A 13,658-nucleotide genomic window follows, 5' to 3' on the forward strand; every position below is an offset into this window, starting at 1 on the left:
TAGGATAATATCTAGGACTTACAATTATTCAGCCTAACATAACCTAACCTAACGTACATTTGTTAAATGCAGCCTTCACAGTACCTCGTTGCCCGCTTTAATAGGGGAGTTTATCCGTACCTATGTTAGGTATGTAGGTACCCTTGTCAATATTAAGAGTAAGGAGACAGGCTACCTACATAAGTACATAGGGTGACGGATGGGTAACATCTGAGCACATCGGCCCGTGGACGTGTCAGAAAACGTTAATACGACCTACCACACCGAGTCTTCCTTCAAACAAGTACCAACAGACGAGAAGGGTTAACGATCCAAGGATTTGCTTTTTCTCCCCTTCTTCATATATGCTAGTTATTTTATCTTTACATTATAGTCTGCAGCGTCATATGCTGTCGCAAATAGCATATCTTCTCATGCTGTGTATCCTCAGTTCTCAACTTGTAGCATCGGAACCACCTTGATCAAATCATCGGCCCTGATATCTGTGTTCGTTCCCTTTTCCCTAGGAATAAGGAAGCCCTCCCCGGGCGACGTGCATATGAGCCTTGTCGGGGACCCGCAACCGCGGCCTGTGCACCAGATGAGCGCTTTCGATCAGGTCTAAGCTGCTCGTTCATTGGATATCCAAGGGAAAGCCGATCTTCGTCCGCCCTCCAACAACTGCTTAGCTTAGGTAGATTGGTCTCTACCCGACCCGTCCGTGTCCGGGGAACTTTTAACCCTTGGAGCCTTCTAGGCTTGCTTTACCCGACAAGGACGAGCTATTTCCCTTTCTCCAGTGCCCACTCCGACGCAGACACTGTAAACTCATCCCATCTATCTTCGTCTGCCAATGTCCCAATATCAGATTGATACTCTCAAAGCGTTGCACGCTTAGGGGTTTATTTTTCCTCCATCATATTCTGATATTTCTCATATTTCTCATATTCCTCATATTCCCATTTTTCGTATTACTACAGGTCACTTATTAGGCCTTTTGTATCCCGATATTATAGCTAGATTGCCCCCCCTGTCCATAGGTAGCTATACGGCTACCATATAGGTGTTTACATTCTTAAGTGTGCTTATGCCGAAAGACGACGAAGCTCTATACTAGATAACGTTAGGAACTCTCAGCTACGATCGCGCTCCTACAAATAGCTGTAGTTTATGAGTCGCGCCCCATTTGCGGACAGTCGCAGCTCGATGCTGTAGCACATTACCAGGAATCGCATCTGACCATTCAATTCGATTGAAAGACGATACAGAAAGAGGCCCCGGAACACAACACATAGTTTTCCCGTTACTCAAATATCAATCATCTTAGGAATACGAGCACGATCGTCTCCACTCAAACTTGTCTTTTGAAGTATCGTGTCCGACCCCGCGGCGTCGTTCGCTCCGCGAGTTGTCTCGAAAAAGGCCTACTAGGCCGTTTGCAATCCATCTGAATCTTCCGGGTCTGCCTTAGACCCAACCGTCACCATTTCCACTCCAATTCGTATCCAGTCGATACTCTCCTCCCCCGATCGGTTAGGCGCCGATGAGAATTCGAATATAGGACAGTATCAAGCTGTTCCGCAGAGACAGTTTGACGAAGCGGTCCCTTCCGCGGATACTACCCTTACGCACCAAACCCCGCCAGTGCCGCCCAGTCAACAGCTTTCTAATATCGACACATCACGGATAAAGGCTCTTGGAAACGTCGCCGCTCGGGGGCTGGGGGATGACGAGGCTAAGGCAATGGTAGCAGGCAGCATTGAGGGGAAGAAACCCCCAAAGATGCGCCCCCCAATGCGATCTAGTATTGCCTGCACACGTTGCCGGAAGAGTAAAATAAAATGTACGTCAAGTTGGCAAGAATAAAGTTGCGAACATAATTTTTGCTTTGTACCTTCCATGACCAGCTACTAATCTAAATAATTAGGTGAGAATACTGGCGGTACAACTCCTTGTGATGGCTGCATCAAGACGGGAAAACAGTGCCTCTTCAAATTGCCCGAACCTGCACCTCCAAAGAGAACCGAGCCACCTACGCTTGCCAGGCAGGAACGAGATGGAGGATCTGATAGGAAGAAGCTCAAAAAGATAGAAGAGATATCGAAAGGCGACAACCAGAAAGCAAGTATTTACGCCGAGGAGGTACTTTCAGCACCTTTCTTAACTGAAGACCTGTGGGAGCAAGTGTTAGATCTCTACAAGTTACATTTTGCCCCGGAACTTCCCTTTTTACACTTACCCACAATGAAGGAGAAACTGGGGCGCAAGTTCAAAAGTCAACAGTCGGATAGTAACCCGGATCCCAATTTCAACTTAGTGCTACTAGGCGTCCTTACTCTCACCGCACGCTTCCACCCAGACCTCGTTAAATATCTCGCCCATATTTGCAGTAACCAACCTGGCAACGCTAGGACTAGACCAGTTCAGATGCCGCTTGATCCCGCTACAGCGTCTGAATATTATGCCGACGTTCTCACCATGGCTCTGGGTCCGATACGAACGGCGATGAAAACTGCCTCCGTTGAGAGGGTGGCAGCCTTGCTCATGTTGGGGTTATACGACTGGAGTCAAACTCTGCCTAGGACGGGAGGGCTAGGCGCTTGGATGTACGTTGGTCTTGCCATCAGGATGGCACAGTATTTGGGGCTTGGGTTTAGTGACACTCCTGACTCACCTGACGACCTGTCTAAATCTTTGTCTCAGAAAGCGTTAGAGAAAGAAGTTAGGAGGCGGACCATGTTCAGCTGCTTTATTCTAGATCGCATGCTCTCTTGCGGTAAGGAGCGAGTGTCTATCATACAATCAGAGGATATAAAAATCCAACTTCCATGCTCCGAAGATAAGTTTGATTTGGCGATGGAAGCTCGCACAGGCTTCCTCAAGGATAGAGGGCGGCATGGCATGGATGATAGTGTACTCGCTCGGTTTATTCAGTTGGTGGATATATGGGGAGAGATTTCGAAGTTTAGTTCATCAGGTGGACGCCTCAACGAGAAGGAAAAGGATCATCCACCATGGACTCAGGGGAGCGCTTTTTATCAGCTTTCCGAGAAGCTTGCAGACTTCGATGCGGAACTTCCTGACACTTTTACGTTTTCACGGTCTAACTACTTCAAGCATGAAAATCACCAGGCTTCCAGTGTGTATGTGCTGTTGCATATGCTTAGGTGTGTCTGCTTAATCATGCTGCACCGAGAATATATACCCTTCGTACCTGTTCGGTGCACAGAGCCAGAAGGACCTCTTGATAATCCCATATTTCAGGAGGAAAAATTCGGCCCACCCCCTAAAGACTTTTGGATATCTAGTGCGGAACAGGTGTTTAAGGCGTCCCGTGGAATTATTGATTTAATTGAGATATGCCAAAGGAAGGGCAAGTTGCCCCAATCAACCATCGTCCTCTTCGCGATCTGGACCGCCTCTTTTGTAGGGTTGTATGCCGAACATTTCCCTCAAATGGACACCGAAAAACACATGTTGAAATATGATTTTGAAAATACACGACAATCCGAATCCGAATCCGAATCCGAAGTATTTAGGCGTGGGTCGGTGGCATTCGCATTCGTAACGCTTCATAAGATGTCTATGTGGCTTAAGATGGCATCTGCATATGTGTCGATTCTGCGGCAGATGGACGAGTATTTCGAGAAAATCAAGCGGGATTACTATAATTTTGCGACAAAGAATCATGGAAATAAGGAGAGATCCTCCCGGGTTCGCGAAGGTGGCACTGGCGGAGCGCTTGAAGAATATAAGCCTATGACTGGGAAGCTGAAAGACTTTGGGACTCTCCAAATACAGAATGAGCATATTGAGAGTCCACATCGAACATCGCCCGGTCCCATGCCATCACGAGGGATAGAAGCTCCAGATATGTCGACCAAGAGCAAAACACAAAAACCAGTTCCACCTGGATCTTTTACGGCAATCAATCATATTCCAGTGGTGTCGGCGTCAGATGTTGGACGTACATTCACCAACGAAGCAGGTTATCCAACACCTCACCCTGAGGTGTACGCCGAGGCTTGGCGATGCCCGCCTCAACAGCAGCAGCAGCAGCAACAGCAGCAACAACAACAGCATCCGCCGCCCCAGGCCTATCCTACGTCGGAAGAACTGTTGGATACCACGGCCCTCGCCACTGAAGCCCATGATCGACTTTTCTGGGACAATTTCAAGAAGGAAGAACCGCGCCGTATCAGCACGATAGGAGATCTTGGTTACTTCTCAAGCGGGGACTCCCAACTCCCCATGACCGACATGCCCTTCGGAGATTCGGATTTAATCCACGGCCTGCCAGATTCGTCTTACCAATACCTACAGCAGATCGCGGAGTTCTAAGGGTCCAAGCAGCAAGAAGAGTCAACAAGAGAAGTGTTATCAGGTGGTCCAATCACGCCAGGGGGGGTTCGGGGTTGCATGATAGCGAAGAGGAAAAGGGGACATGACGTTTTTTCATAACTAGGCGTTTAGTGGGTGATTACCTACCTGATATGCCGGTAGCATATTCTTCTGTTGTGTACGAGATGATTCATATCGAGGTTGGCCGGGTTGTGCCACTCTAATGGTTGTTGTGTATTTGTCTCGTTTCTCAGATATCCAAGGTAGTAAGCTGTATGGTTAGCAGTTGCTATTGCAGCATCCGGCTTATCGGTCGTGCTTGTGAATGTCGAAAAGATTAAGACCTAGCAAAATGTATTAGCAAGTCAGACTGGCTTGTTGCGGTATTATGCTGTTTCCTTCTCTCGGCCAAGGGGACGTGCGGGTATTTGTTGGTATAGGGAGGTGTAAATATCGACGCTACGGTAGTTGTATGTTAGTGTTGTGGCAATATGGGAAATGAGCAATAATTACGTACAAAACCAAGGTAGGTAGACGAGTAAGCAGTCAAGCTATATATCCTATGTGGACATATCCGCGAATAAACCTTCCTTTATATATATATATCCCCGGCAGCTCCGCCGGCTTAGGTACCAAGGCGGGCCGATCCTGTGAGAATCGCCGCTCGGCTATTGACATTGATATTACTGCTATATAGGTGATTTAGATGATATGACAGACTCGTGCTGATAGGTTGGTTAGGGCAGGGGGTTGGGAAGAAGTGCTAGTGGTAAAGCGTCTGGGATAAAGTGAGATAGACTGCCGGGCCGGGGTAGCAGTGGAGGGTAATCTGCGTAGGGATTGAGAACGATGGTTAAGACTTCGAGGAATGCGTCTATAATGGTAGATATACATAATGGGATTTTGTAAGAGCACTGATAATTCATCCCCCTAAAGATGATATGATATGATATGATATGATATGTATTTAACTATGCTGTCGCAAAATCCTGTGAGATTCGTTCGCTTAACTACATTGTATATAGGCCGAAATTCGCAATTCGTTACACACGGGCTGCGCCGGATTTAATATATCGTATAATATACCCTAGGAAGAATATCACATCGTTGAACCTAGCGCGGGAGGCGTATGGCTTGTAGTTATTTCACTACCCCCTTAAATTTATTCTCTGGGACTTGTATGGAAGTTGCCGAGTACGTTTATGTACCTCATGAATGATAACTGAGTCTACAACAGAGAAGACAATTACAGCCTCATAATAACTTAGACGGGTTCACGCATGAAGGCTGATTAATTGTGGTCTGATGATTACGCTGCGGAGTAGGATCAATTGCGTGTCTCTGCCGCATCTCGCAAGATACCCAGGTGGACTACAAAACCAGGGTTCGAGCGTAATTCCTCAGTTAAGGCGTTATTTGGAATGCGCCATGTCTGGAAATACCTGTTGAACTCCTTTATCCACGACTCAAATATTTCCGGATCTCTAAGTTGTTGTGCAACTAGACAGACGGTAGACTTGTCGGTACTACTCTTGTCCGATGCTCTCAATCTACACACGTCAGCACAGGTTTGCACCAGTGGTTGGATCAGCGTGTCGTTATAGATGCAATCGCAAGCAATGACGAGGTCAAAGCTCTTAACCTTATCGCTTCCTGTAAGGGATGGTGTCACCTCATCTAATTCCCAGTCCAACGGCACGAATCGTAGTTCAGCCTTAGGATAGACAGCCGACGGCTTGCCTTTTCGCTTTTGAGAAGTAGTCTTAGTCTGCTTTGGGTTTCCTAGGGGACTATTTTCGGCAATGTTCTTCTCTACTAATCTTGCGACGTAGGACTGGTCTGTGAGTGTATACTTTGCGACCAATGGCGCAAGAACCAATCCTACTAGGCCGGATATCCCGCAACCCAATTCCAGCACATCGGAACAGGATGATAATATGTTAGAGGTCCAGAGGGGATTGTCGGAAGCGACTAACCAATCGGCTATGAGCGGAGTGATTTTCCATACAACAGCGCCTGTGGTACTTCCTGGACGATTTAAGATGGTTGGTGATTGATGAATTACGTAGTCCTTGCCAGCAACGCTGAGGTCCAACGTGGTCGCCTGAGGATCCACGAAGCCTAAGTTCTGGGACGGAATATCCTGGGAGTATAGTAAGAAGGTTTCTGATAAGGGTCGTGTGTTAGTAGGAGATGAAACGGGAGGTCGGTATGTAAGAAGAACGGAGACTCGGTCTCAATCTTGCCTTCTTCCGGGTCTGATATCTCTGGACCGAGCCGATCAAGCAGGGACGAGAACGCCATCATTTCTTGATTTAGCTGTAACGCCTCTTGACGCGCAAGTCTGCAGCCACATGTCAGGAACACTGCATTTTGATTCATACTGAATCATGAGAATTGCTTACAGAAATTACGTGTACAAGACGGTCTGGGGATCTTATAGATTGTCCGAACCTTTCCTAGAAGAAGAATTGCGGCTTATTACCTTAGGTATGTATATAGCGTATAGTATATAGCTGAATATGTAGGTGGTATTTGTAATGTCTTGGCTGAATTCCCCTGGGGTGTACGGGGTGTAGCATTCGTTCCTTTTGTTGTAACCAAGCCAACCGAGCTCCGATGTTGTTTTTATGTAGGTAGGTATGTATGTACGTACGTATATGCCGGTGGTGGTAGAATTTGCAATTGTAACGCTATTTGAGATAAGCTGTCAGGAGATGTATATTCGAATAGATTGGTTCAACAGAATAAATAGATGAAACGATAAAACCGCTTGTTCTCTTGGCGCTCCAATACCGTTGGGGATTATAAGAAGGATAGACTCAGAGACAACTACCAAGTAAAAAAAAATCGAGTTTGTTGAAGGTTTAGATACACATGTCCATGTACCTACCTAAACAACACACATACATGTATGTATGCAAGAATGTAGCGTATGAGGTATTGTACATATTGTACATACCTACCTAACCTACAGAGCAACTAGTGCCGTAGCTGTGGGTATAGCGACCAGACGCTAAACTCATCCAGGGTCTAGGGTATTAAGTCTCGGCACCTCAAATTGGCAAGGGGTATGGTTTTATTGGAACGGAGTAATACTAGTGTCGTCATGGGGCAAGCCTAGAAGGTAAGAGCTTAGCAGCCAAGTAACTAGGAAGCAGCTTAGGATCTTGGATGCATTGGGGAAGCCCCAGAAAAAACCCGCCTACACCTTCGACTTACAAGAAATAAGAAACGTCCATGACTTCTTCATCTCTTCTTCATAACAATTCAATAAGCCTTTAGGTAACTAAGGTCACTTGGATAGATTAATGAATAAATAAGACACATTATTACCTTTCTAGCCGGCCTGACCCCATTCTCATAACTTATTACATAGTTCATCATCTCCCACCTTCTGTGGCCTATACCAAAATCTAAGCATTCGTGGCCCTTCGTTTACATCATCGTCTACATCATCGTCCGGATCTCTTAAAAGTCCCCCAAACCGAACCTCCTGTATTCTAACGCGCAACTATGCCGAGCACAGACGAGTGGCGAGAAGCAAAGCTAAGGCATGTGGTCCTTCAACCCAAAGCCACTGCAAAGCCACCATATTCCATTGAATCGCCGGGAGCTGAAGCCGTTGCGGGCGAGACGAAACCCCGTAGACATCCGTTGACAAAGGATGGACTCATCACCAAACCTTCCGATGACATTACTACCGCCTATGAGCTCCTACGAGTGAGCGTTGCCAAGTTCGGCAATGCAAAAGCCATGGGCTCTCGACGCCTCGTGCGCACCCACCAGGAAAGCAAAAAGGTCAAGAAGATAGTGGATGGTCAAGAGCAAGAGGTGAACAAGGCTTGGACATTTTTCGAACTTGGTCCCTACGAATACCTCACATACAACGACTTTGAGAAGTTGGTCTTAAATCTCGGTTCTGGTCTGAGGAAACTTGGTATGAATAAAGGGGACAGAGTCCATATCTTCGCTGCCACTAGTGCCAACTGGCTGGCTACCTCGCATGCCGCCTCCTCCCAATCGATGCCAATCGTAACCGCCTACGACACACTCGGTGAGGAAGGATTGAAACATTCGATGGTTGCGACAGGTGCCAAGGCTATCTTCTTGGACCCTCATCTAATACCTACTCTTGGCAACGTCCTCAAGGATGCCACCGAAGTCCGTTATGTCATTTGGAACAACCAACACCAAGTCAGACAGGAACATATCAACAACCTAAAGAGCGCCTACCCCCACATTAAGGTCGTGAGCTTTAAGGAGTTGGAAAAGCTTGGTAGAGATGAACCGTTTGATCCTGTGCCTCCCACCCCCGAAGATCTCTGCTGTATCATGTACACCTCGGGATCCACGGGCACCCCTAAGGGGGTCCCCCTTAAGCACAGGAACATCGTCGCTGCTGGTAAGCATCGTTATTCTAGAATGAGATTATACCAAGCTAACCTGATCAACAGTTGCGGGTGTCAGTGTTGTAGTCCAGCCCTTCATTGGTCCCGGTGATGGTCTGTTAACTTATCTTCCCTTGGCTCATATTCTCGAGCTTGTTTTCGAAAATGCCTCTTTATACTGGGGATGCACTATGGGTTACGGAAACCCAAAGACATTGTCAGATGCCTCAGTTCGTAACTGTTTTGGAGATATTCGCGAATTCAAACCCTCCGTCCTAGTGGGTGTGCCGGCAGTATGGGAGTCTGTCAAGAAGGGGATAACCTCCAAAGTCCACGATGGTGGTCCGGTTGTCCAGAATATGTTTTGGGGTGCATTGGCATTAAAGGCTAGACTGTTAGCCACTGGCCTGCCCGGAACTAGCCTGCTTGACTCTATTGTCTTCAAGAAAATTAAGGAGGCGACCGGCGGTCGACTAAAGCTCTGCCTCAATGGCGGTGGCCCTATCGCAAAGGACACTCAACGATTCATCTCTATGGCCATCGCACCGATGATCATCGGTTACGGCCTTACGGAAACCAATGCTATGGGTTCCCTTATGAACCCTCTTGAGTGGACATCCGAGACGATTGGCGCGATGCCCTCATGCATTGAAGTCAAGCTAGTTGACTTCCCGGATGCGGGTTACTACGCGACGAATAAACCAAACCCTCAAGGCGAGATTTGGATCCGAGGCGCCAGTGTAGCAGAAGAGTATTACCAGAATGAGAAGGAGACTAAAGAGAATATGGCCCCTGGTGGCTGGTTCAAGACAGGAGACATTGGTGAATGGGACTCCAATGGTCACCTAAAGATTATCGACCGCAAGAAGAACTTGGTCAAGACCTTGAACGGCGAATACATTGCGTTAGAAAAGTTAGAGTCTATTTACCGCTCGACGCAGGTTGTGGCCAATATCTGCGTGTACGCGGATCAATCGAAGGCTAAGCCTATTGCGATCATCGTGCCGGCAGAACCAGCGTTGAAGAAGCTGGCCGCCGAGAACGGGATACATGGATCCAGTCTAGAAGAGCTTGTGCACGATAAGAAGCTAAATGGCATCGTACTAAGAGAGCTTCAAAACGTCGGACGATCTGGTGGCCTGTCCGGTATCGAGATAATTGAGGGAGTCGCGTTGTCAGACGAGGAATGGACGCCGAATAACGTAAGTCACTGAATCATTTATAAATTAGTTCCACGAGCTAACTGTCCTATACAGGGTCTCGTAACCGCAGCCCAGAAACTCAACCGTAAAGGTATCCTCGCCAAGTACGAAAAAGAGGTGCAAGCAGCGTACGCCTCCTCGAGCTAGGTGTTAGGAGACAACCTCGAGCCTTTTTAGGTATCTTGGCTAGGTTGGTGGTGGTGGTGGTCTTAGCCAAAGCTATATGAGTTAGGTAGGTTCATGTCGTTAGAACATCATAACACAGGGCGGCGCGAGGGAGAGATTGCAATTATAGTTGACGATCGAGACAACTCTGCGCACGTTCGTTTCACGATGGATGCTGTATTGGTTTTTATTCTGTTTGAGTTGAGCGTTTTTATTTTTCGTGTTTGTGCTCGCGTGTACATTTGCAGAAGAGTAATGGTACGAGGGATGCATATGCTTGTGCCCTGAAAGCCGACTAGGGCGGGAAGGAAGTAGACCTAACAGATAATATATAAGTCTAGTTATGCTTCCTATTGCATATACGTGTCATGTAGTATATATTCCTAATATGCCTCATTTAAGGGTGAAGAGCGCAAAATACCAGATTGGAAACAGAGGGCTCTAGGAAGACAGCTGAGTTGAGTATATTGTGTAGATAGATGTTTAATTAAACTAATTGTATTAATGACAAGTAGATTACGCCGAATATGATGGATGATAACTGCGACGACTGCAAGTTGCAATACCTTAACCAGACTGTAACTGTGAGTAGCTTCTATTATATATAGAGCGGGAGGACGTATAGCGTATCCCCACCGTAGCTTGAGTAATTGATATATTTCGTAAATTGGGTTATGTTATAACCACATTATGTTCTGCCTAGTTAGTTATTTAATAGTTAACCCGTCTTTATAGTATAGAAATAGTTTATTGTATAACTACTACTATTCAACGTATAGGTTAAGTCTTTTATTTATACGCGGGTGACTAATAGAGGTATATATTATTAGATAGGCAATATTATTGGCTACCTACATCAAGTCTAGTATACGATAGTAGGTAAACGGGTAAGTTAGAAAATAACTTAGCACACATGTAGGTACATATACTGTACACTGGGTCCTTCTTGCAGATCAGAGTACTATTTGGTTTTCCTAATGTATTTATTTATACTATGAGGTGGGCAGATCTTCCAACGTGCATGGCGCTGTGTATGTATACCGGGATTGCATCAGTACGTCATTTTAGTAAACTCAGCCTGGACCATAGCCTTAAAGCTATCTAGGTATTCGATAAGAAGTTATCTACCTACCTAGGTACCTTACCTATCTATCATAGTATATGTATGACTCCGCCTCATATATAGGTACAGATAGATAAAATTGAGAGATTTCCCCGGCCTCAGCCACCTTGGTCAGAGGGAGGTAAGGAGGCGAAGCAGTTTGTGTATTGGCATCTTTAAATTAAGACGTGTAGGTAAGTAGGTATAGGATAATATCAAGTTAACCATCTCTATCAAATCAATAATCCAGAATAAACCAACTTATATCTTAACTAACATAAAAGCTCGAACACGGGAACTGACGTCACGTCACATGTATAGGTATATATAAGAAACCCCAGATCTGTAATAATGTATGCGGCGTTAAGTCTAATCTCGTACGAAGTAGAGACTGCCTATCTATAAGAAGGCCACTCACTTGCTTTGCCTGCTGCGCCGCGTTCTAGAAAACCTGGGAGCGATTACCGCTGCGGCTGCGGTAGCCGAGGGACCCGGTCTATCTTGGCCTGCAGTCCCAGTTCTGGAGGACGACATGCTTGGCCGGTGCTTTGCTTGATCATCACATTAGACTATCCTTAACCAGAGCGCCAGAAAAAAAAACCGTCATCTGGCCATCAACATACAACCGCGTTTACCCTTCTCTTGGGATATAGATGCCCGTGTAGGAGACAGAGAAAAGAAAATTTGATACACTGGCAACAACCCTCCAAACGGGACTTTCATCACGACTTTGTCGTCTTTTGTTTTCTTTCTGGTTTGAGCTCTTGTTCTCTGCTAGGTCCTCTCTTCATGTTCCCGAAGCCGTCTACTCTGGAAAGCCTCATTTCTGTCTAACCACACTCTTACGCAATAAGAATTATACCAACCCGTCGTATAGAGAGAGTGCCGAGACGATTGTCTCATCGCGTTTACTGCCTTCTTTAAACTCCTCCATATCTAGACTACCGTTTTCGTCCTTATCCATCATGCGGAAGATCTTCTTAACACGTTTTTCGGGGGTATCTTCGTCCTCGGGAAGCTTCACCATCGAACCGACCTAATTCGAACCACAGTTAGCACGCGTTGACTATTATTGACCCTAAAATGGTGTATATTATATACCATTTTGTAGATCGCTTCTACAATCTTTAGCATCTCGTCATAGCTAATCTTGCCGTCACCGTCGATGTCGTATAATTGGAAAGCCCAATCAAGCTTGTCCTCCATCTTTCCTCGGCTTGTGACACTCAGAGCGCAGATGAATTCCTTGAAATCGATCGAGCCGGACTTGTCGGAATCGAAGACGTTGAATACATAATCTGCAAATGAAGATGGATCACCAAATGGAAAGAATTGTCGGTAGATTTTCTGGAATTCTTCTTTCGTGAGCATGCCGGATGGGCAGTCTTTTAAGAAGCCTATGACGCGATAAGTACAGATCCAACCAATAAATTACAGCAACACAACGACATAGAGGTAACCAACCCTTGTACCATTGTTGCAGTTCCTTCTTGTCAAAATGCGTGGATTTCTGGAGTTCGGCTAGTTGCTCTTGGGAGAGTTTCGATTGACTAAATAGTTTTCATTAGTCGGACTGGCCGGTATTTCAATGGGAGACAATAGCAATGAAGTTATCTCCGTTGTTCTCTACGTAAAAGGGAGAGGAATTCTCGCATCATCATCGCGCAGCCGTGCGTGACAAAGATATGATGCAATATATTTTAGGCAAACTCACGATTTTCCCATTTTCGATTTAGTAACGTTGTGGTAGCAACTATTCTATTAAGTATGATGTCTCTCGGAGAGGCGGAAAAGTTGGTGTTTGTCGTGTGTCAAATCTCGAATCTCGCGAGGCCGAAGGTGAAGGGGGGGTTGTTGATTATGCGACAAGTTCCAAAGCGAAAGCGAATGATGGCAAGGTGGGGTTTTGTCGCAACGGTGAAGATAACAATAAGTCCGACTAGGTTCAGGAGTCTTTCAAGTGTCGCAGCAGGGAGAAGGTCTAATGCAGAAAAATGTTGAAGCGTGAAAATGTGCAAATAGATGAAAGGAGTTCGAATACCAATACCAAAAATAAAAAAGTACGCTTTAGCAATAAGGGAAAAGGTAGTTTATGTTGTCCTGTGTTTAGGTTTGAGGCAACCTAGAGTACACTGATGTATGCAGTCCGGATGTATGTAGGGTACCTATGAGGTATGTATGTATGTATGGATGTACTTTATGCAGCTAAGGTACATAAGGTCATATAGGTGGAAGACCTGTATGTATTTATGTACTTCGTACCTCTATGCTTTGTAAGTTGAAAGCTCTAGATTGGAAATATGTAACACGGTACATAGGTAGGCTACTTAAAAGAGCTGGTTTGGCCAGTGATCGAGGCTTAACTAGGCTGGCTTTTGCTGAGTGACAATAAGGCGGCCGAATGACGGGATTGGACTGCGGTACGCAGATGAAATGCGAGCTTCGCACTTAAGATTGAATTAATCCTACAACTCGTGT

The 13,658-nt window shown here is 46.0% G+C and overlaps 4 protein-coding genes across 4 annotated transcripts; 2 read left to right on the forward strand and 2 right to left on the reverse strand.

The window, feature by feature from the left end:
* Positions 1-122: 122 nt before the first annotated feature.
* GL218_04044 (uncharacterized protein) lies at positions 123-4,320 on the forward strand (the record flags this gene model as incomplete). The annotated part of the gene is made up of 4 exons (XM_033580625.1): positions 123-129; positions 1,451-1,822; positions 1,907-3,510; positions 3,559-4,320. The coding sequence occupies 4 exons, from the start codon at positions 123-125 to the stop codon at positions 4,318-4,320; spliced, it is 2,745 nt and encodes a 914-aa protein (XP_033436676.1).
* Positions 4,321-5,647: 1,327 nt separating this feature from the next.
* Positions 5,648-6,627, reverse strand: GL218_04045 (Diaminohydroxyphosphoribosylamino-pyrimidine deaminase; the record flags this gene model as incomplete). The annotated part of the gene is made up of 2 exons (XM_033580626.1): positions 5,648-6,486; positions 6,567-6,627. The coding sequence occupies 2 exons, from the start codon at positions 6,625-6,627 to the stop codon at positions 5,648-5,650; spliced, it is 900 nt and encodes a 299-aa protein (XP_033436677.1).
* A 1,209-nt stretch (positions 6,628-7,836) lies between these two features.
* Positions 7,837-10,060, forward strand: GL218_04046 (Long-chain-fatty-acid-CoA ligase 1; the record flags this gene model as incomplete). The annotated part of the gene is made up of 3 exons (XM_033580627.1): positions 7,837-8,725; positions 8,778-9,913; positions 9,968-10,060. 3 exons carry the CDS (start codon positions 7,837-7,839, stop codon positions 10,058-10,060), a joined length of 2,118 nt encoding a protein of 705 aa, XP_033437460.1.
* Positions 10,061-12,036: 1,976 nt separating this feature from the next.
* Positions 12,037-12,905, reverse strand: GL218_04047 (Calcium-binding protein NCS-1; the record flags this gene model as incomplete). Its single annotated transcript, XM_033580628.1, has 4 exons — positions 12,037-12,216; positions 12,282-12,577; positions 12,645-12,730; positions 12,895-12,905. 4 exons carry the CDS (start codon positions 12,903-12,905, stop codon positions 12,037-12,039), a joined length of 573 nt encoding a protein of 190 aa, XP_033436678.1.
* Between the last annotated feature and the right edge of the window lie 753 nt (positions 12,906-13,658).

This window comes from Daldinia childiae (assembly GCF_008694065.1).
Source record: "Daldinia childiae strain JS-1345 chromosome Unknown Scaffold3, whole genome shotgun sequence".
Classification (NCBI taxonomy): Eukaryota; Fungi; Ascomycota; class Sordariomycetes; order Xylariales; family Hypoxylaceae; genus Daldinia; species Daldinia childiae.